Source organism: Phyllobates terribilis, unplaced genomic scaffold, assembly GCF_046119375.1.
Source record: "Phyllobates terribilis strain yellow unplaced genomic scaffold, ASM4611937v1 Scaffold_3__8_contigs__length_932513732, whole genome shotgun sequence".
Lineage (NCBI taxonomy): Eukaryota > Metazoa > Chordata > Amphibia > Anura > Dendrobatidae > Phyllobates > Phyllobates terribilis.
In genome coordinates, this window is record NW_027362763.1 from 872,239,893 (window position 1) to 872,265,286 (window position 25,394).

Below are 25,394 nucleotides of genomic sequence, written 5' to 3' on the forward strand. Positions count from 1 at the left end.
TGTCATGTATGCAGTGCAGAGCTGTGTGTCATGTATGCAGTGCAGAGCTGTGTGTGTCATGTATGCAGAGCTGTGTGTGTCATGTATGCAGTGCAGAGCTGTGTGTTGCGCAGACTTGTCAGCTCTATTCTCTACACACAAGGACAGTATAAGATAATAAAAATAGAACACAGATCTCCCACATCAGCAGAGAAGTCTGAACTCTGGCTCCTCCCACACACGTGACTGATCACATGATCATGACATCACCAAAGGTCCTTCAGCCACTAGCTGAGGCATGGTCGTGACGTCATCAAAGGTCCTTTTCCCCAGTAGGCTCTGTCCTGCCACATCTCCCCGGCTGTCGTCGTTGTGCAGCGCTGGTTCTGCTGACGCCATGGACTGTGACACCATGGAGAATGACATCCTGGAGGCGCTGGAAGACCTGGGGTATGGCTGCCATATGCACCGCACGTTTCCTCCACCGGTCAGCCGGTTATATTAGCACCATACATGTGGGGCACATCCCCGGTGCTCCCCGCAGACCAGCACATTCCCTATTGTGCCCTCAGCTGGGAGGCTCCATACACTCTCCTGTATGATACAGCGCTGCATTACAGGACAATTGCTTATATAGCACTTCCTACAGTGCGGGGAGAATAGGGACCTGGGGCCCTGAAGATCCCGTGTAGCAGCAGCAGCAGCAGCCGTATTCCGTGCTGTGAGGTGATCAGCTGCCATATGTTCAGTGGTAACACGATCCCCCTTATTCTACTTTACCAAGGCCCCTCCCTCAGTACTGTCAGCAGATGTCACACATGAAGGCAGAGGAGTGTGGTGTGCAGGGCCCAACCTGAGGGCCCCATTATATGTGTCCATATGGTGACAGCGCTGCGTCATGGCACTGATTATAAAGAGAGGTGGACACGGCCTTACATGTCCCAGTGCAGGCCGTGGCCATTAGGCTGATGAGTCCGGACCCATGGTTCACACTTCACCTGTGATGTCTGCACATCGGATTTCTGACAATTTGTTAAATCAAACTAATCGGTCAAGAGGGATCAAGTGGCCACATCAGCCGGTTCCTGAAAAACAGACATCAGCCCCCTATTGCCCCAGTATGTCCTCAGCCAGGTCAGCCAGTTCCCGTAACACAGACTGAAGCCCCCTACTACCCCAGTATGTCCTCGGTCAGATCAGCCGGTTCCTATAAAACAGACGTCAGCCCCCAAGTACCCCAGTATGTCCTCAGCCAGATCAGCTGGTTCCCGTAACACAGACTGAAGCCCCCTACTACACCAGTATGTCCCCGGCCACATCAAGCGGTTCCCATAACACAGACTGAAGCCCCCTACTAACCCAGTTTGTCCCCGGCCAGATCAGCCTGTTCCCATAATACAGACTGAAGCCCCCTACTAGCCCAGTATGTCCCCAGCCACATCAGGTGGTTCCCGTAACACAGACTGAAGCCCCCTACTACGCCAGTATGTCCCCGGCCACATCAGGCGGTTCCCGTAATACAGACTGAAGCCCCCTACTACGCCAGTATGTCCCCGGCCACATCAGGCGGTTCCCGTAACACAGACGTCAGCCCCCGAGTACCCCAGTATGTCCCCGGCCACATCAGCCGGTTCCTGTAATACAGACTTGAGCCCCCTACTACCACAGTTTGTCCCTGACCAGATGAGCCGGTTCCCGTAATACAGACTGAAGCCCCCTACTACCCCAGTATGTCCCCGGCCACATCAGCCGGTTCCCATAACACAGACTGAACCCCCTACTATGCCAGTATGTCCCCGGTCACATCAGCCGGTTCCCGTAATACAGACTGAAGCCCCCTACTACGCCAGTATGTCCCCGGCCAGATTAGCTGGTTCCTGTAATACAGACTGAAGCCCCCTACTACCCCAGTATGTCCCCAGCCACATCAGGCGGTTCCCATAACACAGACTTCAGCCCCCTACTACCCTAGTATGTCTACCCTAGCCACATCACCAGTAAACCGAACTCGCTGATATCAGCCTAACTGGCCAACTGGGCTGATCCAGGGGCCAGTCTGACCTCCAGCACCTTATCCTTGTATTTCCTGAGAAGATAGGGAGCGATCAGAAGTGTCTGGCAGCGTCTATCTCTACATTGAAAACATGATCAGCAGAGCTTTTGCGTGTATGGGGAGGAATAGCTGTCGCCCAAACAAGTATTCGATAGATTGCTGCTGGAGGAGTGTGGGCACCACTAGAGGTCACTGGTAGAGATGGGAGAATGGATTTGCAGGACTTTGGTTCATCAGCCAGGTCAGTAATCTGTAGACAGGAGGCCTGCGAATCTTCTTACCTCCCGCCATTCACAACTCTTCTATTAAGAAGTCAGTGCTGGTGTGACGTCACCATTGCCGTGTGATGCACACGACATCTCGCCAGCAGGGCTGTGGAGTTGGTAAGCCAAACCTCTGACTCCAACTCCAACCCCTCAATTTCCATGACACTGATTCTGACTCCCTCATACATGGCTCATGTTTAAGTTTAAGTGATAAATTTACTGTAGTAAAATGGTAACATCAGGCTTTTAATCATTATTATGATACATATATATTTTATGTTCTATCTAAATAGCTTGATTATTGTATTGGAATACAACTTTAGAACAAAAAAACCTTTGCATATTTACTATATTTATTATACTCTATGCAGTAAGTGGAAAAAAACAGTTTTCAACAAAAACGTACTGAATAACATTTGTTTAGTCTATGAATTTGTTCTGAGAAATAGTATCGCCTCCATCAGATCCTCCTTCATAGATGACCTCAAATCTGATCTAATCATTTTAAGGCTAGAGAACAACCTCTCTACACTAACTTGGGTTGGTGGCAAAGCTATAACCACATGGGCAACATCTCTAACAATTTCAGGGTATAAAGGAATTGCCTCGTGCACAGTCAGTTTTGATGAACGATTGAGCTCTTCTACTTCTTTGAGAGCAAGTGAAAAATTTTGTGATTCCACAATTGCCCCATTTCCAGCACATCTCTACAAGATGGAATCAATTTTAGGGGTTCTGGCAGCAATAGCCAATTTCCTCACATTGCTAATCAGAGTAGCAGCATGTCCCTCTTCCAGACTATCTCTTATTTCCAGCTGCAGCGTGTGCACAACACAGCGCATGTGATGAATAGGAGAGAGGTGTGAAGCAGCTTCAACAAGATCATCTAATTGTACAGAATCATTTTCCTGTTCTTCTGTAGTAATATCTGTTTGTTCCTCCGTTATGGAAACAGGACTGTGGCCTTCCATCTCCAACATACTGAATCTGAAATGTTCTTCTAGCTGCTGTTCACCTTCATTATTCTCATTCATCAGTTGTGCTTATCATGTTTGAAGCATTATCAGTTATAATAGCAAGAACCTGTTCTTTTTTGTTCTTAATCCTGCTTTCCTGTTCACTCCAGCAGTTCTGAGATGAGTGCAGGCATTCCTTCCCTGTGTGTTTGTTTTTTTCCCCCTTATCCATAGAGGAGGAGCTTCACTACTTATCATGTACATAAACTGCAGCACAGATTCATCTCCGCTAAAAGTCTAGACCCTTAGATCAGGAATAGGACAGACATTTATAGGACATTTCATAACTTTCCCAAATTCTTATGAAAAAAATATTCCCCACAAACTGCATTGAACTACTAAACCCAATTTATTATATATTGTCGGAGTCGGTCCATTTTATACCGACTCCACCAAAATGGACACCGACTCCACAGCCCTGCTCGCCAGCCCGGTTCATCAAAACCTCCCATTCTTAATCACAGCCGTGGGCCAGTTTCACACATCTGACTTTGAGTCCGGGTACAGACCACAATGTCTGGATCGGCTGGGGGTCTCCATATGAGCATATTTATATATGAGGCTATTGCGTTTGGGACAAGAGACCTTCAGTCAGAACTGACATCATGGCCCGTACTCAGTCTGTGAAAGTTAGATGTGTGAAACCGGCCTACAGCTGTGACCTCTACAAGTGCCCGCATACCCTCAATAGCAGTCAGACGTGTAACACTAACCTTAGATAGTCCATCAGAACTGACTGCAAAACTGCTTATTTCTAATAATGAGCCTTAGTTACATTCATGTATAATAGATCCATGGTTGCTGATGTAATCCTGCGTTATGTGCTGATCTGTGTTATCAGTATGAATGTAATGTTGATGTAACCCTATAACTATCCCCCCCCAGATACAAAGGATCCTTAATGGATGAGGGGGCCTTGGTCCAAGCTGCCACTCAAGGAGCCCTTTCCCCAGAATATACCAAGCTCTGCGCCTGGCTGGTAGCGGAGCTGAGGCTATTCTGCAAATTGGAAGAAAACGTAGAAGCCACTAACAGTAAGCAGATCATATAAAGGATATGAATGCGTTTGCGGGTGGGATGATAGACCGCCACTGATGTCCAGAATGAAGTGTGTCTATAGAAAAGCGCTAATGCCTTTTGGCAAACATTTCTTACTGGAAATCCAACATCTCATTCTAAGCAAATGGAAATTAAAGAAGCCCACCCATCTATATTTTATTTATTAAATCTGTGTATATGTGCATGTATTGTAAGGTGAGTATATTAACACACTCACACACACACCGGCGCCTTCTCTGGGATCCAGTGCCGTTCTGCCTTCTTCTCCGTGACGTCTCTGCTCTGCAGACTCTCTGTGTCACACTGCACTCTGCGTGCCCCACAAGTGGCTTTCACAATATAAGGCTATGGAACGTCAAAACAAGGCACCGTAGGCTTTCATTGTAAATGAGACTTCCAGCACACACACACAGCATCAAGCGAGACAGCTTGTCTCAGTTGTGGTGACATCACTGAGAAGAGGAGCAGAACGGCGCTGAGCAGCGGTAGGCGAGTATATTAACACATTGACACTACATTGCATACACACATACACATTTAATGAATAAAATATATAGAAGATATGTAGAAGGGAGGGCTTTTTTAATTTGTATAGCTTTTTGCTTGGAGAGTTGTATATTTTTATTTCACTGTTCACTTTCTGTAGGTGATCTTTTAGCAGCAGGTTTGTGTGGTCAGCTTCATCCTATACCTATATCCAAACCTCTATGGTTTCACTGTACATAAATACATAAAGTGCGGTTTCATTTTCTCTTCCTTTTTTTATTTACGTGCTTTCATTTCAGGCCCCGTTGAAGCCGAAGGGTTTCAGTTAGAAATGAGTGGTCTGCTGACGGAGATGAACTGTCCGTATACATCTTTGACATCAGGAGATGTCACCAAACGCCTTCTTGATAAGAAAAACTGCCTACTCCTACTAAGTAAGTAATAACATTTTATCTAAATTTTAAAGGAGTTGTTCATAATCCCTTATTGATGGGCCAATGGAGGTGGAAAAAATTCCCCACCCGGACCTGCACCACTTCTGTGTCCCCCAACGGTCTCCTGGCACAAACATCTAGTGGGGGCATCACATGAGCGCTGCAGTGATTTCAAACTGTGCTAAAAGGTTTTCCATCTTGGTAAGTGATGGCATCTTGCTTGGTTTTTTATTGGTTATACCATAAGTAAATGTCTGAGCTTTAGAACCATAATCGATTTTGAGACTGAGGGCTTTGTACTGTGTCCACTACACAGTTTTTCCTCTGTACAGTGTCCTCTTTGGGCAGTTCCCTGCACAGTGGTCATTGTAAACTGTGAAGGGGAAGCTCTAGCGCTGCGGCCACGAGACCAGAGCCCTGTGAACCTCTCTTTGCCTGCCGGGATCCCCATCTCCTCTTTATGATTAATAGGCCTCCCGCGAAGTCATGTGTACAAGGCATCACAATAATTGGGTCGCTCCAGACAATCTAATCAGGAAAGATAGCAACAGGTTCCCAGTGCTCTGGTCTGGTGGCCACAAACTGGTGACGCAGTCACTGGCCACCCAGGGTTGTGCAAATACTTTTAATGATGATCAAAAAGATCATTAGACGCACCTTGTATGGATAAATGGTAACCTATCTATGTGACCCTGACCCTCCACAGCATATCTGCTATCAGAACTTGAAGCTGCAAGAATGTTGTGTGTAAATATACCTGCAAAAAAAGATCAAGATGGTGGCAGCGAGGTATTCACGGAGCTGAAGACTGTGTGCATGACTCTGGGAATGTCCAAACCTCCAGCCAATATAACCATGTTCCAGTTTTTTAGCGGAATTGAGAAAAAAGTAAGTTTTTCTTGACTCTGAAAGGTAATGCTGTTCTCCTAGCAAATTCCGCATACATCTATGTCTTGGGGTCAATCAATGGTATCTAATTCAGCCATCTCAACCCTTCTGTACACTGATGAGGAGCTCTTCCTGAAACTGCTGTCTGTAGATGGGTAGCTGGCATGGCAAATATCTCTGGTCATCTTGCAAGGCTCAATAAGGGGTCAGACATTGATTTATAAGGGTAGCTTCCTTTAAAGGGGTTGTCCAACTGTGAAATATATATATTTTTTCATGCATGGATGGTTTTAAAATTCTAAACATCCCCTGTAACAGATAACCCTGGATTCCCCCTGGCCTTGTCCACCGACTCCTTCTTGAGTTGGTGGACAACAAGGACAACATTCATCAGATCACCCAACAAGGATCTCTCCTGCCTCTCTTTGCCATACTGCACCGACAAACCCCCATGATACGTCAAAACATCGAATACATTCAACTTCAGCATTTCTATCTTTCATTAACTGCCACATCTAATTTCACACGTCCCGTTGCCCTTCTTCGAAAAAATGTGAACCTCCCTATCGATCCCTGATCACACCATCTCAGTCTTATAGAAACTTCTATTAACCCCTGATCTCGACTGTATAAATGGTTTCCAGGGATCTCAAACCTATGCAGGCGACGTGTGGCGTCTGAGGGCACACTGACACATATTTGATGGTCTTTCCTGACCTTAGGGGCTTTTTCGGAGGGAGTAATTATGGTAATTTTGAAGGTCACCGGGGTGGCAATACCTAAAAAAAAAAAAAAAAAAAAAAAAAAAAAAAAAAATTTTCCCTATGTCTGGACATAGCTTTAAAAAATCACTCCTGCGACATTTGCTCCAAGTTGCCAAAACAATCATTCCACATCATCAGAAATCTCCAGATGCATCAAGGATGGTTTGCAGAAATTGCTGTAACCCAGCACATGGACATGCGATAATTCAAACACAGGCAGAAAAGATCAGTAACGCCAATAAGTTGTTCCACTGGGATTCCTTCCTATCCTCCCCCTTTTATAGGTCCATGTTAATTTTAAATAATTCCATTTTAATCCGTCTGCTCTTCATCTTTTTAATAGTACTATTTTCTCCAGTCCGCCCCCTGTTCCCCACCTCTTTTCTGCTCCCTACAACTTCCTGTTCTTTTGTTTGTTCGTCTCCCATTTTTTTTCTTTTTAGTTAGTTTTCCCCAGCCTTTCCTCCTTAGGTTTGAGGCGATTCTTGGACACTTCTTATTGAATTATTTGTTACTTATTCACCATAGGCTGTTTATTTACTCCTATCATCATTATATTGTCGGAGATATTTTGATCTTCTGTCTCCACAGTTGCTAATACTTTGTTATTTGTATTCATTTTTCTGTTTGTTCATGAAACCAATACATGTGGAAAACAAAATTCTAAACAGAGGTACTTTCATCTCGTGGATTCAGCGCATTCCACTCCGTAGAGTTATGCCTGCTACAGAAGTGGTGTCCACTCCATCTGGAAGTCACAGGACTGCTGGAGCTGGTGGTTGGCTGCAGAGGTCAAGTGACTGGAAGAGGGCTGCGGAGGTCAAGTGACTGGAAGAGGGCATCATCTGAGACCTATCCATGACTTGCTCTTCTGACCTTTGCAGTGGTCCTATGTCTTCCAAACAGAGCAGACACCACTTCCTGAGCCGGCACAGACATCCGGAGTGGCTTGTGCTGTTTTGTGGGGGCACTGGAAGGTGAGTATGCCTCCATTAAATTGTAAAACCATCCGTTCCTAAAAAAAAAATAATTTCCCTGTCAAATAACCTCTTTGAAAGGAGACCCTAACATGTCCTTCCTTTCCGGGAATGGGCTAATTTGCACGTGTATGGTCGGTAGAATTCTGCATTTCTACGGCTATCTCCCAGTCCTACTACATGTTGTTTGTTCTCCAAGGAGTTCACACAATTAATGGACTAGTACAGCGACCTGTGCCTGGACCCTGCTCTGTATTGCAGGCTGGCACACATATAGACATGTAGAATGCATTGCTGATTACTCTAACAGCCGCCCCTTACGTGAATATAATGTTTCTGGCAGGAATCTGCCCATCTTTAATTGCATAGTGCTAACAGGGGCCTAGTACAGGATTGTGTATCCATAGAGTCGCGGGTTGATGACAGTTACCCCATTCTGATGACGAACAGAGTACACCTAACCCAGACAGGGAATTGGGTGGTGCAAGGTAACCGGAACTCACCACTAAGGGGTTAGATATAGTAGTATTAAACATTGATAATTTCAGCATAATGTAACCAAAATCCTCCAATAATAACAATATAACGTTTTATTCATTTCTCCATATTCTATCTTATGCATTGTTTTCCTAGTTAAAAGAAACTCTAGCAAAAGTGCCGCCCAGTCATCTAGGAAAACCTCTCCTCAGCAAGACACTGGGGCCATCTCACTGGGTGAGTAGTTTACCAATACAAACATAGTCTATTTTCATGACTGCGGAATAGGAAATCCCATCAGGTGGCATATGTTAACATGGGCAGATTGCTGGGTAAACTTTAACCCCTTAGGGATGCAGCCTGTTTTTGTTTTTCTCTTTGCATTTTTCCCTCTCCTTCCAAGGGTCACATTTTTATTTTATTGACATGGCCGTATGAGGGCTGCTTGTTTGCGGGAAAAGTAGTTGTTTTGAATGATGCCATTCATTTTACTATATAATGTACCAGAAAAGGAAAAAAAAAATCCAAGTGAGGTAAAATTGTGTCATTTGTTCTGCCATGTTTTTGAGGCCCTTTATTCTTTCCGTACCTGAGCTGTATGAGGGCTGCAGTTTTGATGCATGTTATGATATATTACTTGTCCTATATATTACAACATATAGTGCTCATGTGAAGCCCAGCTGGCTGTGGCTGGGCTTCACAGGAGCACCAAGATGGTCGCAATGGGAGACTTCAATGGATCCCCAGCTGCCATGGCAACCCATCGGTTCTCCGCTGCTACATTGCGGGGAGCCAATTGGTGCGACTGACAGCCTCATTTAAGTGATGAAATAGCCAGCTCCATTTGTTGCTGTTAGAGGCACATGCAAGTTGTATAAAACAACTGCCACTTGCCCAATATGAAGCAGGCTCTGCTCCCTAGCCCAGTCTATGAAAGATGCATCATGAAGCGGGAAGGGATTAAAGTGTCATCTTTGAACATATATATGCATGGAACAACCCATTACAAGTCTGTGGGGTTTGGGTCCCGAGTCCCCCCCATTGACCTCTCAAATGACTGCTCAGAAGCATGCAGGTTACTTTAAAGGGAACCTGTCATCTGATTCACACTACCCAAACCCCGGGCAGTATGAATCAGAGCCTGGCTGTATAATTGGAGACAGGAATATATTTTTTCTATGAAATGCTCCAAAGTTGTAGAGAAAATAAGCTTTTCCTAGTGCTGCTGTAGATGACTGACAGGTCTATCTCTAGCAGCGATGGGAAGAACTGGCCAGGATGGCACAGGACTAGTCTCGTCTCCTGGCCAGATCTTTAAAGTATATTTTCTTTGAAACACATACAGTTTGACCAGCATGAATCGTGTGAAAGGTTCCCTTTAAGTAATATGTTTTGTTTCTCTTTTTATTCGATTGGGGGTATGGAATAAGCCACTGCCATTATAGTGAAGACTGATGTGCACTTGGTGTTTCCCCTTTACCCTGACATCTGCCATCAGGGAGACTTGAAGAGACCCTGTAGACAACACTTAAATGGCCGATCCCATAGTATTCAGCCTTTCAGATGGCTTTTCTCCAGTGTTACTTTGTTATAAACAGTATATGTCATATATGGTTGGGAAACTACGCTTAACCAAAGAATGGGAGAAGATGTGAATGCAGGCAATGGGTGTGGGGAAACTTTAGGATATTATTTCCTACTATTGATCCAAAGCAAAAGTAAAAATCCAATTTGCTCAGTTCTTTAGAACTCTGTACATGTATATACACTTCTTTCTCTCCAGTTGGTCCAAAAGCCCCTTGATTTTCACTATTTTTTGCATGGGCCTTTTATGGACTCGTACAAGTTAATCATGTGTCCCTTAGACGTCTCTTCTCAATAGTAAATAAATGTAATTCTTTTAATCTTTCCTTATAAGTAAGATCCACCATACCCTTTATCGGTTTTGTGGCTCGTCTTTGTGCCATTTCCAACTCCGGGGCATCCTCTCTATCATCTGGTGTCCAAAGCGGATCTGTACATGTTGGAGACCCATTCATTAGCAGTTACTGTGAGTTTGCTGCATAAGTAATAACAGAGGTGGAGCTGGTGTTCTGCAGTGACGGCTATGATCTCTTAAATGGGGGGAGAAACTTCCTTGTGAAGTGTGACATTCAATTTAATTTCCCATTTGCAACAGGGATGGACAGAATTCTGTCCTTGTTAGTCTTTTTCACCAGGAGCCATTATTTTTTTGTGTGTGATCAGCACTAGCAAGGTTTTATAGATATTAATGCAAAAGGTCAGGAATTGGCAGCAACATTCTAGGCACATTGAGCACCTGGCTCTCGGTATTTGTCCAGCTCTAGTGTACTAATATACCATATGCCTTAGTATTAGATGTCTTCCAAATTGGATCTCACAGCAGTTGAGGTGGTGATGTAATGTGTTGCCAGGGTAGACTCTAACTTAAGGCTTCTACAAGATCCGCAAGCACTTGCTTTGTGGCTCCTTAAAGTTCACTTATTGTATACTTGGCTCCCTAATTTGCAAGATGCGACTACATTGGCACATAAGTGGCACACTAGTATCAAAGTACATGAGGTATTGTATGTGGACTCAGTTTAACCTACTTTTGCATAAAGATACTTTTTTTTTTTTTTTTTGTACGGGTTGTGCTACATAATTATACAGTGGGAGAGAGGACCCTGCCCACAATGGTTTATGATCTATAGGAAAGGGTGAAGCAGACAGTAGGTGAGGGTAGAACGTGTGTGATGGTAGCAAGGTTGGCTTTCCTGAAGAGGTGGGTTTTCAAGTATTGCGGAAGTTTGGGAGACAATTTGTGGCAAGGGTAGACAAGAGAAGGAGGTCTTGTGAGAACCCTAGAATATATGTAGGGAGGTAGCGCAAGATTAGGTCCGAGATTTATGGAGGGGACAGGTTATGGATAGGGATGAGCGGACCCGTTGAAGTTCGAGTTCATAGAGTTTAACTGAACTTTAGTTCAAAGTTCGGTTTGGCTACCAGAACTCTACCCGAACTTTAACCAGAACCCGAACCCCATAAAAATCAACAGGGACCCGAACTTTGGTTCTCTCTGTGTCTCCTGGACTTCCGAGAGAAGTCCGTGTTCGGAGTTCAGCACTGGACACCAGGTGTCCGGTACGAACCCTGGACTTCACAGTTTGCAGTGGGAAGTTGGTGATGGTGTCTTGGAAGAGGGAGGCGGTGGAGCATTAGGGCTGTGGAGTCGGTAAGCCAAAACTTCGACTCCGACTTCTCAATTTCCATGACACCGACTCCAATTCCGACTCCACGACTCCGACTCCCTCATACATGGCTCATGTTTAAGTGATACATTTACGGTAGGACACATTTTTCTCAGCTAAAATTGTAGACCGTTAGATCAGGAATAGGACAGACATTTATAGGACATTTTATAACTTTCCCAAATTCTTATGAAAAAATATTCCTCACAAACTGCATTGAACTAGTGTACCCAACTTATTAGATATTTTAGGAGTCGGAGTCAGTCCATTTTATACCGACTCCGGCTCCCCCAAAATGGGCTCCGACTCCACGACTCCAACTCCACAGCCCTGTGGAGCATAGAAAGATTGAAGGGGTGCAAGAGTGTTAGATCGGAGTTCACAGAGGAGAATGTTCCAGTAGTCCAGATGGGAGGTGATGAGGGCATGTACTAGCATTTTTACTGTTTCATAGTTGAACAGAGCATGACTGGCAGTAGGATCACTAGATTTCACGTATATTTGAAATTTAAATAATGTTTGCTGTATAAATGATGTAATTTCTCCAGAGACTTACTAGTGTCAAAAGAAATGACTACAAGTGGAAGGCATGCGGCTATTTCTTTCCAGACTTTTATGAAAAGCGCTGCAAAGGTTAAGGCTCTCATTGGCAAACTTTCCGTCTCCTGAATCCTGAGCTATGGAAGTGTCCTTCTCTTCTCAGCAGTGCATGCCTTTAAGGATGCCTCTTCCAGTTCTGTTCTTATGGCTCATCAGCCGCATGAGTAGTAATAGCTGTGATTTTATACAATACACGAGCTGTTTTCTGATGCCCATGAGCTCGTTGTCGAGGTGAATTTGCATTGCACAATTCTAGCCCAGGGAGCAAACAAAAAAGCATTTTTGAATGTGATCGTTTGTTGGTAAATGTCCAGGAGTAGTAAATGGTTTATGCCCTCAATTAGAGATATGCAATACAAAGCAATGTTCATGTTGTACTCGACATTAAAGGACTTGTCTGTTTTACAAATTTCTATGGATATCCAGGCAAATTATAGGGGATCCCTTAGGTGCACTAAAGGGAATCTGTCACCCCCTGGGAGATATCAGACCTCTACTATGGGCATACAGGGTATAGAAAAGTAAATCTATACGTAACTGTATGGCCCATAGTAGAGGTCTGATTGCAGAGAAAAGTGTTTTTATCACCTCTGTTTTCCACAGGCTTTGCGTCCCCCGGACGCCAAGAAACCCCTGTCTAGCCGTTTATTATTCCCCGAAATCCCCACCTATCTGCTTAGTTACCATATTCCACCCCTCCCCTGCACGTCACAGGGCCCTGTAACGTTCACTGTGCTCCCTGACTTCCCACGCATGCTCAAAGCGCCGCTCACATGTAGCTAAGCGTGCTCTATCCTGGTCCCATCTCTCCGTGCTCTGCCCTGCAGGTTTCTATTGTGCAGGCGCTGGGAAGTGACAGTGACTCCCCGGCACCTGCGCAATAGAACCCTGCGGTGCAGTGCACGGAGAGATGGGACCAGGATGTAGCTAAGCATGCTCTATGTGAGCGGCGCTTTGCACATGCCCGGGGCATGCACGTCACAGGGCCCTGTGACGTGCAGGGGAGGGCCATACAGGTACGTATAGATTTACTTTTCTATAACCTGTATGCCCATAGTAGAGGTCTGATATCTCTCAGGGGGTGACAGATTTCCTTTAAAGGGAATCTGTCACCATGTTTTTGTTACCTCATCTGAGAGCAGCATGATGTACAGTGGGTACGGAAAGTATTCAGACCCTATCAAATTTTTCACTCGTTGTTTCATTGCAGCCATTTGGTAAATTCTAAAAAGTTCATTTTTTTTTCTCATTTAAGTACACTCTGCACCCCATCTTGACTGAAAAAAAACAAAAATGTAGAAAATGTATTAAAAAAGAAAAATTGAAATATCACATGGTCATAAGTATTCAGACCCTTTGCTCAGTATTGAGTAGAAGCATCCTTTTGAGCTAGTACAGCCATGAGTCTTCTTGGGAATGATGCAACAAGTTTTTCACACCTGGATTTGGGGATCCTCTGCCATTCTTCCTTGCAGATCCTCTCCAGTTCAGTCAGGTTGGATGGTGAACGTTGGTGGACAGCCAACAGCCATTTTCAGGTCTCTCCAGAGATGCTCAATTGGGTTTAGGTCAGGGTTCTGGCTGGGCCAGTCAAGAATGGTCACAGAGTTGTTCTGAAGCCACTCCTTTGTTATTTTAGCTGTGTGCTTAGGGTCATTGTCTTGTTGGCCAAAGGTTCACCTTCCAAGTCTGAGGTCCAGAGCACTCGGGAAGAGGTTTTCATCCAGGATATGTCTGTACTTCATGTTTTCTTCAATTGCAACCAGTCGTACTGTCCCTGCAGCTGAAAAACACCCCCATAGCATGATGCTGTCACCACCATGTTTCACTGCTTGTATTGTATTGGGCAGGTGATGAGCAGTGCCTGGTTTTCTCCACACATACCACTTAGAATTATCACCAAAAAGTTCTATCTTTGTCTCATCAGACCAGAGAATCTTATTTCTCATAGTCTGGGGGTCCTTCATGTGTTTTTGAGCAAACTCTATGCGGGCTTTCATATATCTTGCACTGAGGAGAGGCTTCCATCGGGTCACTCTGCCATACAGGCCCGACTGGTGGAGGGCTGCAGTGATAGTTGACTTTGTGGCACTTTCTCCCATCCCCCTACTGCATCTCTGGAGCTCAGCCACAGTGATCTCGGGGTTCTTCTTTACCTCTCTCACCAAGGCTCTTCTCCCACGATTGCTCAGTTTGGCTGGACAGCCTGGTCTAGGAAGACTTCTGGTGGTCCCAAACTTCTTCCATTTATGGAAGCCACTGTGCTCTTAGGAACCTTGAGTAATGCAGAAATTCTTTTATAACCTTGGCCAGATCTGTGCCTTGCAACAATTCTGTCTCTGATCTCCTTGGGCAGTTCCTTTGAGCTCATGATTCTCATTTGGTCTGACATGCACTGTGAGGTCTTATATAGACAGGTGTGTGCCTTTCCAAATCAAGTCCTATCAGTTTAATTAAACACAGCTGGACTCCAATGAAGGAGTAGAATCATCTCAAGGAGGATCACAAGGAAATGGACAGCATGTGACTTAAATATGAGTGTCTGAGCAAAAGGTCTGAATACTTATTTCCATGTGATATTTCAGTTTTTCTTTTTCAATAAATTTGCAAAAATGTCTAAATTTCTGGGGTTTTTTCAGTCAAGATGGGGTGCAGAGTGTACAGTAATGAGAAAAAAATGAACTTTGTAGAATTTACCAAATGGCTGAAATGAAACAAAGAGTGAAAAATTTAAAGGGGTCTGAATACTTCCCGTACCCACTGTAGGCAAAGAGAAGCCGAATCCCATGATATATCACTTAGGTTACTGGGTGCAGCCCTTCTTACACAATCAGAGTTTTTATATTTAGAATGAAGTAGAGCTGAGAACGCTAACCCCAACCCCACCACAGCTGACCAAGCCCACACCAGACTCTCTGTGTACAAAACCCATAGACAGTGAGGTGCTTATCACAGGAGGGGGCGTTGCACGTCTAGTGTAGTTTGGCAATGTTAACCCCTTTCCGGCCCAGGGCGTATCAATGCGTATCTGTGCCCTGGGCCTTATTGGCCTGATGCGTATTAATACGCCCTGGCGATTTCGCCCGCACAAAAGCGGTGCGGGTGAGATCGCCGCCCGTGTCAGCTGATTGTCACAGCTGACACCCGGTACTATGTGCAGGGAGCAGTCCCGCACCGCTCCCGGCACATTAACCCCCGAAATGCTGCGATCAAAATCGATCGCAGCATTCCGGTGGCAAGAAGAGGTAATTTCACCGCGCTTGGAATTTTTTTTCCCGTTTTCCCGTACACAATATGGTAAAACCAGTAATGTTGTTCAAAAGTACAACTCGTCCCACAAAAAATAAGCCCTCACACAGCCATATTGACCAAAAAATAAAAACGCTATGGCTCTGGGAACAAGGAGAGCAAAAAAGCGAAAATGCAAAAGCGGAAAATCCCAGGGCCCTTAAGGGATTAAAAGACCCATAAACAATAGAAAGCTATTGGCCATAGAATGGTCCAGCTGATCGTTCAGCCGGCAGTTTTCTCTCCTGACTCCTCCATACACAGGAGCGCTCACTCTGCCGATCGTTCCAGTGTTCTCTATAAGAGAGACGCAGACACACTCCTTGGACTTTCTTCCCAATAGGATGACTATAGGAATGTGAAATGTTAGGTAAATCCTTTGTAATGTTTTCCACAACCCTATATACATCCAGAAAATTATTTTATCAGATTTTTCCCTTTTAAACTGCTAGGTATATAGTCAGTTTACCCTTTTTATTTTTACTTCTCTTTTTTTCCAGGAGAAAATAGAAGCAATTAATCAAGCCATAACCAACGAATACGAAGTCCGGAGGAAAATGTTGGTGAAACGTCTGGATGTGACTGTTCAGTCATTTGGCTGGTCAGATAGGGCAAAGGTAAAAGTGTCATATAGTTAATGCCAGTGTGTCCTATATTATCACTGCGGTCAGGGCCTCATTACCTGTGCTTTATATTGGGAGATGTGACCACCGATGAGCCGCCTGTTCAGCTTCTTGCACATTATACTGTATGGCTATAGTTTCATGGTGTCTCATGTGATGGTGAATGTATAGAAATTGATTGGGTTTATATGTCTCTCTTTTTTTTTAGCATTATTTTAGAATTAATTTGGTAAATTTTCCTCTAAAAAGTCATTTAGATTTTCTTTCTTTATGTATAAGGGAATATTATAGTCTGCATAGTGTCCTGAACTTTTTACCGTGTGTTTTTTCTTACCTTGTATTTGTTATGGCTGGTCCTGTATCTGCCATTGAGCCACAAGTGCGTCCACTTTCCTATTAAGAATACAGACTGCCCCCTCTTATTTGTACTAAAGCCTGATTGATTTCAGGGCATAACTAGTTAATTCGCCATTGATTAAAGTCCTTAATTGGAAACCTTTATAATGCACCACCATTGAAGACCTCTAGCTCAGATTTTTGGGAATGTTCTGTTAATAACCATACGCAATACTCTTGTCTACCACTAGAGTGCGTCAGTGCCTGGAAAATGATCTATCTGCACACAAGACCTTCATTGTCTGTGTTTCTATGATCAAATCTTTGAACATATTGAGATGCTAGAACTTCTCTATCCATTAGTCATTACTTTCCATAACGTCTGATTTACTTCTCTTGTCACAGAGTCAGTCTGAAAAACTGGCAAAGGTTTACCAGCCTAAGCGTGCCGCCTTGTCAGGTAAAAGCTCCATCTCTGTTGCACATTTGTTGGCGGCTCGGCACGATCTTTCAAAAATCTTGAGAACTAGTAGCGGTTCGATCCGGGAGAAGACTGCCTGTGCCATTAATAAGGTGGGTGACATGGCAGTGGTTGGAGTCAAGGCACAGTTGTGTAAAAAAATATATATATTATTGAAAAAAATATTCTTTTTTCAGTAATACATTTGTAATATATATATTTACATACACACACAAGTTCTACATATCCCTGTATGTGTGTATATATATAGATAGATAGATAGATAGATAGATAGATAGATAGATAGATATTATGAATTTATTATTATTGAAAAAATAATATTTTTTATAATATGGATGTGCTCTGCAGGGGAAGATGAGTGTCATCTTCATACTTTATTTTCTGACATACCATTTATATAGGTCTTCCTGTTCATGCTCTATAACACTATCAGAGAGAGCCGTGTTCAGAGCTCAGCTGTGACATAGACTATGAATAGAGCGCTACTGCACATGTTCGGCCGTGGCTCCATTAAGTTGGAGCATTCGAAAGCATCTTCCTTAAGATTGGGTGGGATCCCAAGCAATCAGCAAGTTAGGTAGGAAAAACTGATTAATTCCAAAATTGCATGTCAGATAGTCGCAAGTAGTGCGTTGTTCCCATGTAAGGTATTATGTATAATGGTTCAGCTTTATATTGAAGATTTATTCCCTATTACCTGTTGATCTCTGTCATGGAGGAACCTGTCATGTCCCCAAATGCTATTAACCTGCAGATAGATGGTTAATCTGCAGCTTAATAACATTACAATGCTGCTCTAGCTGAAAGCACGGCTACTGGGAGAAAATGAAAGCCACCGGCTTTCAGTCATAAAGGCGTGCATAGAGTGGCTTCATTCACCGGTTAGTACACAGTGAGAGGTGGCTGTAAGTACATCCCGGCACTTTGAGTGATCGCTCGCGGTGAAGCTCATCTGTGCAGAGCCAGCTGCCAAATTGCTGGGGCGCATTTACAGCCACTGCAAAGAAGGCTATGAGCGGTGACTGTAGCCGCTCCGTACACACCTTTATGGCTGAAAATCGGCGACTCCCAGGAGGAATAAAAGTTCATTTTCTCCAGGTAGCCCCACTTTTAGTATGGCTGATGGACAACACCAGACCACTGTTAACCTTCAGCTTAACCTTACAGTGCTGGCCAAAAGTATTGGCACCCCTGCAATTCTGTCAGATAATACTCAGTTTCTTCCTGAAAATGATTGCAATCACAAATTCTTTGGTATTATTATCTTCATTTAATTTACTTGCAAGGAAAAAACACTAAAGAGAATGAAGCAAAAATCAAATCATTGATCATTTCACACAAAACTCCAAAAAAGGGCCGGACAAAAGTATTGGCACCCTGAGCCTAATACTTGGTTGCACAACCTTTAGCCAAAATAACTGCGAACAACCGCTTCCGGTAACCATCAATGAGTTTCTTACAATGCTCTGCTGGAATTGTAGACCATTCTTCTTTGGCAAACTGCTCCAGGTCCCTGATATTTGAAGGGTGCCTTCTCCAAACTGCCATTTTGAGATCTCTCCACAGGTGTTCTATGGGATTTAGGTCTGGACTCATTGCTGGCCACCTTAGAAGTCTCCAGTGCTTTCTCTAAAACCGTTTTATAGTGCTTTTGGAAGTGTGTTTTGGGTCATTGTCCTGCTGGAAGACCCATGACCTCTGAGGGAGACCCAGCTTTCTCACACTGGGCCCTACATTATGCTGCAAAATTTGTTGGTAGTCTTCAGACTTCATAATGTCATGCTCACGGTCAAGCAGTCCAGTGCCAGAGGCAGCAAAGCAGCCCCAAAACATCAGGGAACCTCCGCCATGTTTGACTGTAGGGACCGTGTTCTTTTCTTTGAATGCCTCTTTTTTTTTCCTGTACACTCTATGTTGATGCTTTTTCCCAAAAAGCTCTACTTTTGTCTCATCTGACCAGAGAACATTCTTCCAAAACGTTTTAGGCTTTCTCAGGTAAGTTTTGGCAGACTCCAGCCTGGCTTTTTTATGTCTCGGGGTAAGAAGTGGGGTCTTCCTGGGTATCCTACCATACAGTCCCTTTTCATTCAGACGTCGACGGATAGTACGGGTTGACACTGTTGTACCCTCGAACTGCAGGGCAGCTTGAACTTGTTTGGATGTTAGTCGAGGTTCTTTATCCACCATCCGCACAATCTTGCGTTGAAATCTCTCGTCAATTTTTCTTTTCTGTCCACATCTAGGGAGGTTAGCCACAGTGCCATGGGCTTTAAACTTCTTGATGACACTGCGCACGGAAGACACAGGAACATTCAGGTCTTTGGAGATGGACTTGTAGCCTTGAGATTGCTCATGCTTCCTCACAATTTGGTTTCTCAAGTCCTCAGACAGTTCTTTGGTCTTCTTTCTTTTCTCCATGCTCAATGTGGTACACACAAGGACACAGGACAGAGGTTGAGTCAACTTTAATCCATGTTAACTGGCTGCAAGTGTGATTTAGTTATTGCCAACACCTGTTAGGTGCCACAGGTAAGTTACAGGTGCTGTTAATTACACGAATTAGAGAAGCATCACATGATTCTTCAAAGGGTGCCAATACTTTTGTCCACCCCCTTTTTTAGGTTTGGTGTGGAATTATATCCAATTTGGCTTTAGGACAATTCTTTTTGTGTTTTTTTCATTGAAGACAAATTAAATGAAGAGAATAATACCAAAGAATTTGTGATTGCAATCATTTTCAGGAAGAAACTGAGTACTATCTGACAGAATTTCAGGGGTGCCAATACTTTTGGCCAGCACTGTATATCTGCAGGTTAATAGCGTTTGGGGACATGACCGGTTTTCTTTAACACTCAACCTTTTTAAAAATGAATGTTTCTACTACTAATATAAGGCCGCCTTACAGTGGGCTCCCGACTTCCTCAGGACTGGTAAAGTGTGAATTTAATTTTTTTTTTAAGTAATGAAATTCTCAGCAGAAATCTAAGGTTTTAATTAGCATCTTTTACATAATTCTTCTTACTGCTGTGATTTGGTTTCCGGTAATCTAATTGAATCCATCATCTAGAATATATTTGGCTGATGATTATATACATAGTGAGATGTTCGAACATTCATTTCGATAATGAAAGGGATTTCCCAGATCGAAGTGAAAAATCTGCAGTCTTCCCATGTGACTGCCGACTGCCTAATTGTGATGGTGTGAAATGCGCCCACTGTCATTATTCTCTTGTATGCCCTGTGTTGGAGGACAGTCACATGATTATGCATGCGATTTTGATACTTCCGGTCACTTGCTAACTGGTCTCGTTTAACTTCTCTCCGTTCACTTCTTTTGAAAGAATCCAGATGAGCCATGTCGACACGTGACCGAAAGTATGCAAATCGCAGTCACCATTCGACAGTCTGCAGCTACACTGAAATAAATGTCTCTTCTTACATATCAGTCTTATTTTCTTTTACTCTTTTTGAAAAACTAAAAGGGAGGAATTTACTAAGGCCAACATTTTGTATACTGGTCTTAGTTCAGACCATGCTGGAGTTTGTGATTTTCAGCCAGATCTCTCCTGCCAGTTGCCTAATAATTGTCCCCATAGTCTTCTAGTTACAATTTATGTATCCTGAATTGTACAATCTTACAGTATTCATTAACATAATTTTTAGAAATCTCCATAACCCACATAAGTAATTAATGTCCTTATTTGCAGGTATTAATGGGTAGAGTTCCTGATAGAGGTGGCCGACCTAATGAAATAGAGGCTCCTCCTCCAGAAATGCCTCCCTGGCAGAAGAGACAAGATGGAACCCCGCAAGGTGGAAGAGGTGGTGGACGAGGTGGTTATGAACAGTCTTACAGTAGTCGAGGAGGCTATGAACATGGCGGCGGTCGAGGAGGCTATGAACATGGCGGCGGTCGCGGAGGCTATGAGCATGGTGGTGGTCGCGGAGGCTATGAACATGGCGGCGGTCGCGGGGGCTATGAACAAAGTGGTGGTCGGGGCGGAGGACGAGGAGGATATGATCAAGGTGGTAACAGAGGTGGTAGAGGAAGCAAAGTTCAAGGAGGCTGGACAGATGGTGGCGGCAGTAATACTGGTGGACACTATCAAGATAGTGGCTATAGAGATTCTGGATTTCAAACTGGGGGCTACCAAGGTGGCGGCTATCAAGGAAACAGTGGTGGTTACCAAAATTCAGGTGGTTATCAAGGAGGAGGATATGGTGGCTACCAAGGCTCATCCTACTCTGGAGGTGGATTTCAGGGTGGAGGCTACCAACAAGACAACAGATATCAAGACGGTGGCCATCAGAATGACCGAGGAGGTGGCCGTGGAGGTGGCAGAGGAGGGCGGGGTGGCCGTGGTGGAAGAGGAGGACATGGTGGTGGTTGGGGTGGTCGTGGAGCACAGAGCTATAACCAAGGGGGTCAATTTGAGCAGCACTTTCAACAAGGAGGCTATCAATATAATCAGTCTGGTTTTGGACAAGGAAGGCACTACACCACTTGAGATTATTTCAGCTATGATTATAGTAGAGCTCAGGTAATAAGAGTGACACGCGGATCAGAAAAGTTTTTTTTTCTCTTTTTTTTCTTTTGATCAGGTTATTCCATCTGACACATAACCAATTTCATCTGTGGAGTCCAATAATAAAATCTTATTCCTGAAAACACTTTTTTTTTTTTTTTTTTTTTCCTTCTACACCTTCCATACAATGCAGCATCTGGTGTGAATTTGTCAGACTTCTCTCACTATTGAGTACACTGCATTAAGTGCGGTAATATTCCCGATGACCATGCCATTCTAATTAGAAACGGCCCATGTTACATCATGAAACAAAGCTAGAGCTCAGGCCTTGTTCAGTGCTAACTAACTGAGCATTTTATACAGGGCTGCATATCGCCCTGAAGTCCTTTTGTCTTTTCTCTATTGCCATTTTCCATGACTCCTGTAAATTTCTACCTTACTCCAAACTTTATAGAAGCCAACTCACTTTTTTCATTCCTCGAATAATACATTGGGCGACTCATCACTTTAAGTAGAAGTTACGAAAAAGTTTGTCTATAAGACCCTATTATAACATAACATATTTACCCTGATCTGTATATTAAACCGGCTTCACACATCGACAAGCACAGACAGCGATGTACAAACTGCCCGCAAGTCTCCTGACCTCTATCTCAACGGCTTCATATATGCCTGTTGGGCATAAACAGCTTGGGGTTAAGAGGCCCATGGCCAGTCTGTACATCAGTCTGCACTCGGATTGTGAAGCCAGCCTAATAAGGATGACCATTCATTTAAAGGTTCATCTTCAAACTTTGCTTCCCCATAACAGATGGTGCAGAACAAATAAGCAGCCAAACACAACTTCCAGGGGTCCAGACAGCTGGACACGTGATAATTGACTAATCTCAGCTTGGACTGTATTAATGTGTTTTTTTAATGACCACATACACATTACAATAAAGTTGCCAAACTCGCCGATATCAGCGGGCTCAGCCAACAGCCTAATGTGTATGGGGCCTCTCAACTCTCCTCTGACACATGATGTTGGGGGAGAGAAGGATCCAGCAAGTTGGATTTCTCACGGCCGACCCTTCTTGTTTTCTTGGGAAGTAACGAGTTTAGAAGCGGCAATCTCATAGGGATCACATGAGCTCTCGGCCGAGCCAAGCGTTCCTGTGTATGGGGGGCTTTAGGGGACTATTTTGTGCAGAAGATGCAGCGAATGAGTCAGATTTTTCAGTGGATTCCACTGTGGAAATGTTTTGGATTCATTGAAATGCACTGAAAAAAGTGAAAATTGACTTGTTGGGATATCAAATCTCCGCAATGATGATAAAGATACGCTATGAAATTTCTCTAAATCTCATCCTCCATGAGGCCACGTTCACACGTTCAGTATTTGGTCAGTATTTTACATGAGTATTTCTAAGTCAAAACCAGGACTGTGTGATAAATACAGAAGTGGTGATGTGTTTCTATTATACTTTTCCTCTGATTGTGGGCGTTCCACTCCTGGTTTTGGCTGCAAATACCGATGTCCAATACCAACCAAATACTGAACGCCACGTAACAGCCACAGTGGATTTTTTGTCCAGAAATCTGCTGCAGGTCCGACCCGTGAGGACATGCAGTTCAGCGTAGAAATATCTGCAGCAGAAGTGTCTTTTCTGTGTAACTTGAAATGTGCTTTTTTTTTTTTAAATTCTTTATATTGACTTTATCCTGACAAATATATTTGTTTCTTCTGACTATACACAACTTTACTATTATGACTTCAAAATCACATTTTCGTGAAAGTTCCGTTATGGTTTTTTTCCACCCTAAAAAAAATACATTTCTAGTGTACACACAGATTGCATCCCCGTATTCCTGACGTGACTATCCATGCATGCCTATATGCCGAGGGTGACATGGGGTGGTCACAGTAGTGGTGTCACTGCTGCTTGTACCCTGCAAAAGCCACTTTGAGAAACTATTTCCAGTGTAATAGTTAAATGGTTGAGTTTCCCCTTATATATAGTTAAATGGTTAAGAGAATTGTCCCATATGTACAAATATATTTTAGATGAAGTTAAACAGATAACACTTGTCTGTGGACTTCAGACCCGACTCTAGCAATTCAATGGCAGTTGTGCTGCTGCGGCTTACAAAGGGCGAATCAGAACTGATTCATTTCTGTACAGAATATTGAGAATTTAAAAGGTTATTCCCAAAGGTACAATTTATCCCCTAATCATAGGATAGAGGATAACTTGCTGAAAGCTTAAGGGTCTGACCCCTGGGTTCCCCAGTAATCCTGCGATCGGGGTTCTTAAACCCTGAGAATGGAGTTCTGCAACCCCATCTCAAAGGAACAGAGGTGCACATGCTCGACCTCCACTTCATTCAGGACAGGGACCAGTGCCCCATTTCTCTAGATCCTAGAGAATGTACAGCCCACAGCTTGAGTGGAGTAAAGGTGGACATTTTCGACATCTGTTCATTTTAATGTCAATAGGACAGGTGGAAATAACCAAGCGTTGTACGTTGCAGTCTCGTAGACAATGAGTGGAGTGGAGGTCAATAGTGATGAGCGCAAGTTCTCATTACTAGAGTTTGCCTAGGGTGCTCAGGTATGCACCAAGTATCGTGGGGTGCTTGAGTGACATGTTTGAGCCTCAAAACATGCAGGGATTGCCCATGTTTGTCACATAAACATGCGGCTGCAGGGACTCGAACATGTCAGTCAAGCACCCTAGACAAACTCAAGTAACAAGCACTTGCATTCATCACTAGAGGTCAAGCACACTTCCACTTCAATCAAGATGGGTCTCTACAGAGCCTCCTTTCCAGGACCTCCGTGATCAGCAAATTATCCACTATCTTATGGATGGGGAGAATAGCTTTTTGATTTTTTGAATAAGCCTTTAATATCTCCTCCTGCTTTTAAGTTGACTGTCAGGTTTATTTTCTGATGGGTTTATCTCCATTACATGAGCTCTACTACAGGCAGCAAGGCAGTCCAGAACAGCCCTAAAACACATTCTGTGTTTAGCCATAGGGGACTATGCGGTTTAAGCATGGTATATAAGTGCAGTTATCAGCCCACCTAGTTCTCCTGAGTGTTTTGGGATTTTCTTTCATTTTTAGGGGTGGTGCAGGGTAGCTCTCCAGTTTATTTAATTTTTCCTTAAACAAATGCACTACGACTTGGGTATAAAGTTTATGCCCAGGCATTTTCTCTATGAATGCTGCAGGAAACCAAGCCTGTGTGGGTTTGTAATGTTTATTAAGCCTTGACCAAGAGCCACATAATGCTTCTTGCTGGATTTTTTTTGTACCTAAGGCATTGTGAAGCTGTGAAAGAAGCCTATTCAAAGAATGCTGATTGTATGAAAGGTGAGCAATAAAGTTACTGAATGGTTGCAGATTGTTTTTAGTTTTGTTTTTTTTCAACTGTGATCTATTTGACGAAAGACTTTAAAGAAGTTGTCTGGTTAAAACAAGTTGGCACCTAGCCGCAGGATAAGTGATAACTTGTTGATCAGTGAGTGTCCTCAATCGGCAGATCAAGTTCCCCGACAGTAGCATATATGTAACATTTGCACATGGAAACATGAGAAGCAATGGGATCAAACTGAATGGGAGAAGATACAGATTAGATATTAGATAAAACTTTTTGACAGTGAGGGTGATCAATGAGTGGAACAGGCTGCCACGAGAGGTGGCGAGTTCTCCTTCAATGGACGTCTTCAAACAGAGGCTGGACAGACATCTGTCTGAGATGATTTAGTGAATCCTGCATTGAGCAGGGGGTTGGACACGTTGACCCTGGAGGTCCCGTCCAACTCTATCTTTCTATGATTCTAAGTCTTATGACTCGTCTCTGACACTTTTTCTGGGTGTGACGGGTTGCTATTGTTCACCAG

General features: G+C 43.7%; 1 protein-coding gene across 1 annotated transcript; it reads left to right on the forward strand.

Annotated features, from left to right (window-relative positions):
* Positions 1-265: 265 nt before the first annotated feature.
* On the forward strand, positions 266-21,671 carry FAM98A (family with sequence similarity 98 member A). The gene is made up of 8 exons (XM_073672630.1): positions 266-429; positions 4,200-4,348; positions 5,159-5,293; positions 6,000-6,181; positions 8,556-8,636; positions 16,039-16,155; positions 16,903-17,070; positions 20,686-21,671. The coding sequence occupies exons 1-8, from the start codon at positions 278-280 to the stop codon at positions 21,484-21,486; spliced, it is 1,785 nt and encodes a 594-aa protein (XP_073528731.1). The 5' UTR covers positions 266-277; the 3' UTR covers positions 21,487-21,671.
* Positions 21,672-25,394: the final 3,723 nt, after the last annotated feature.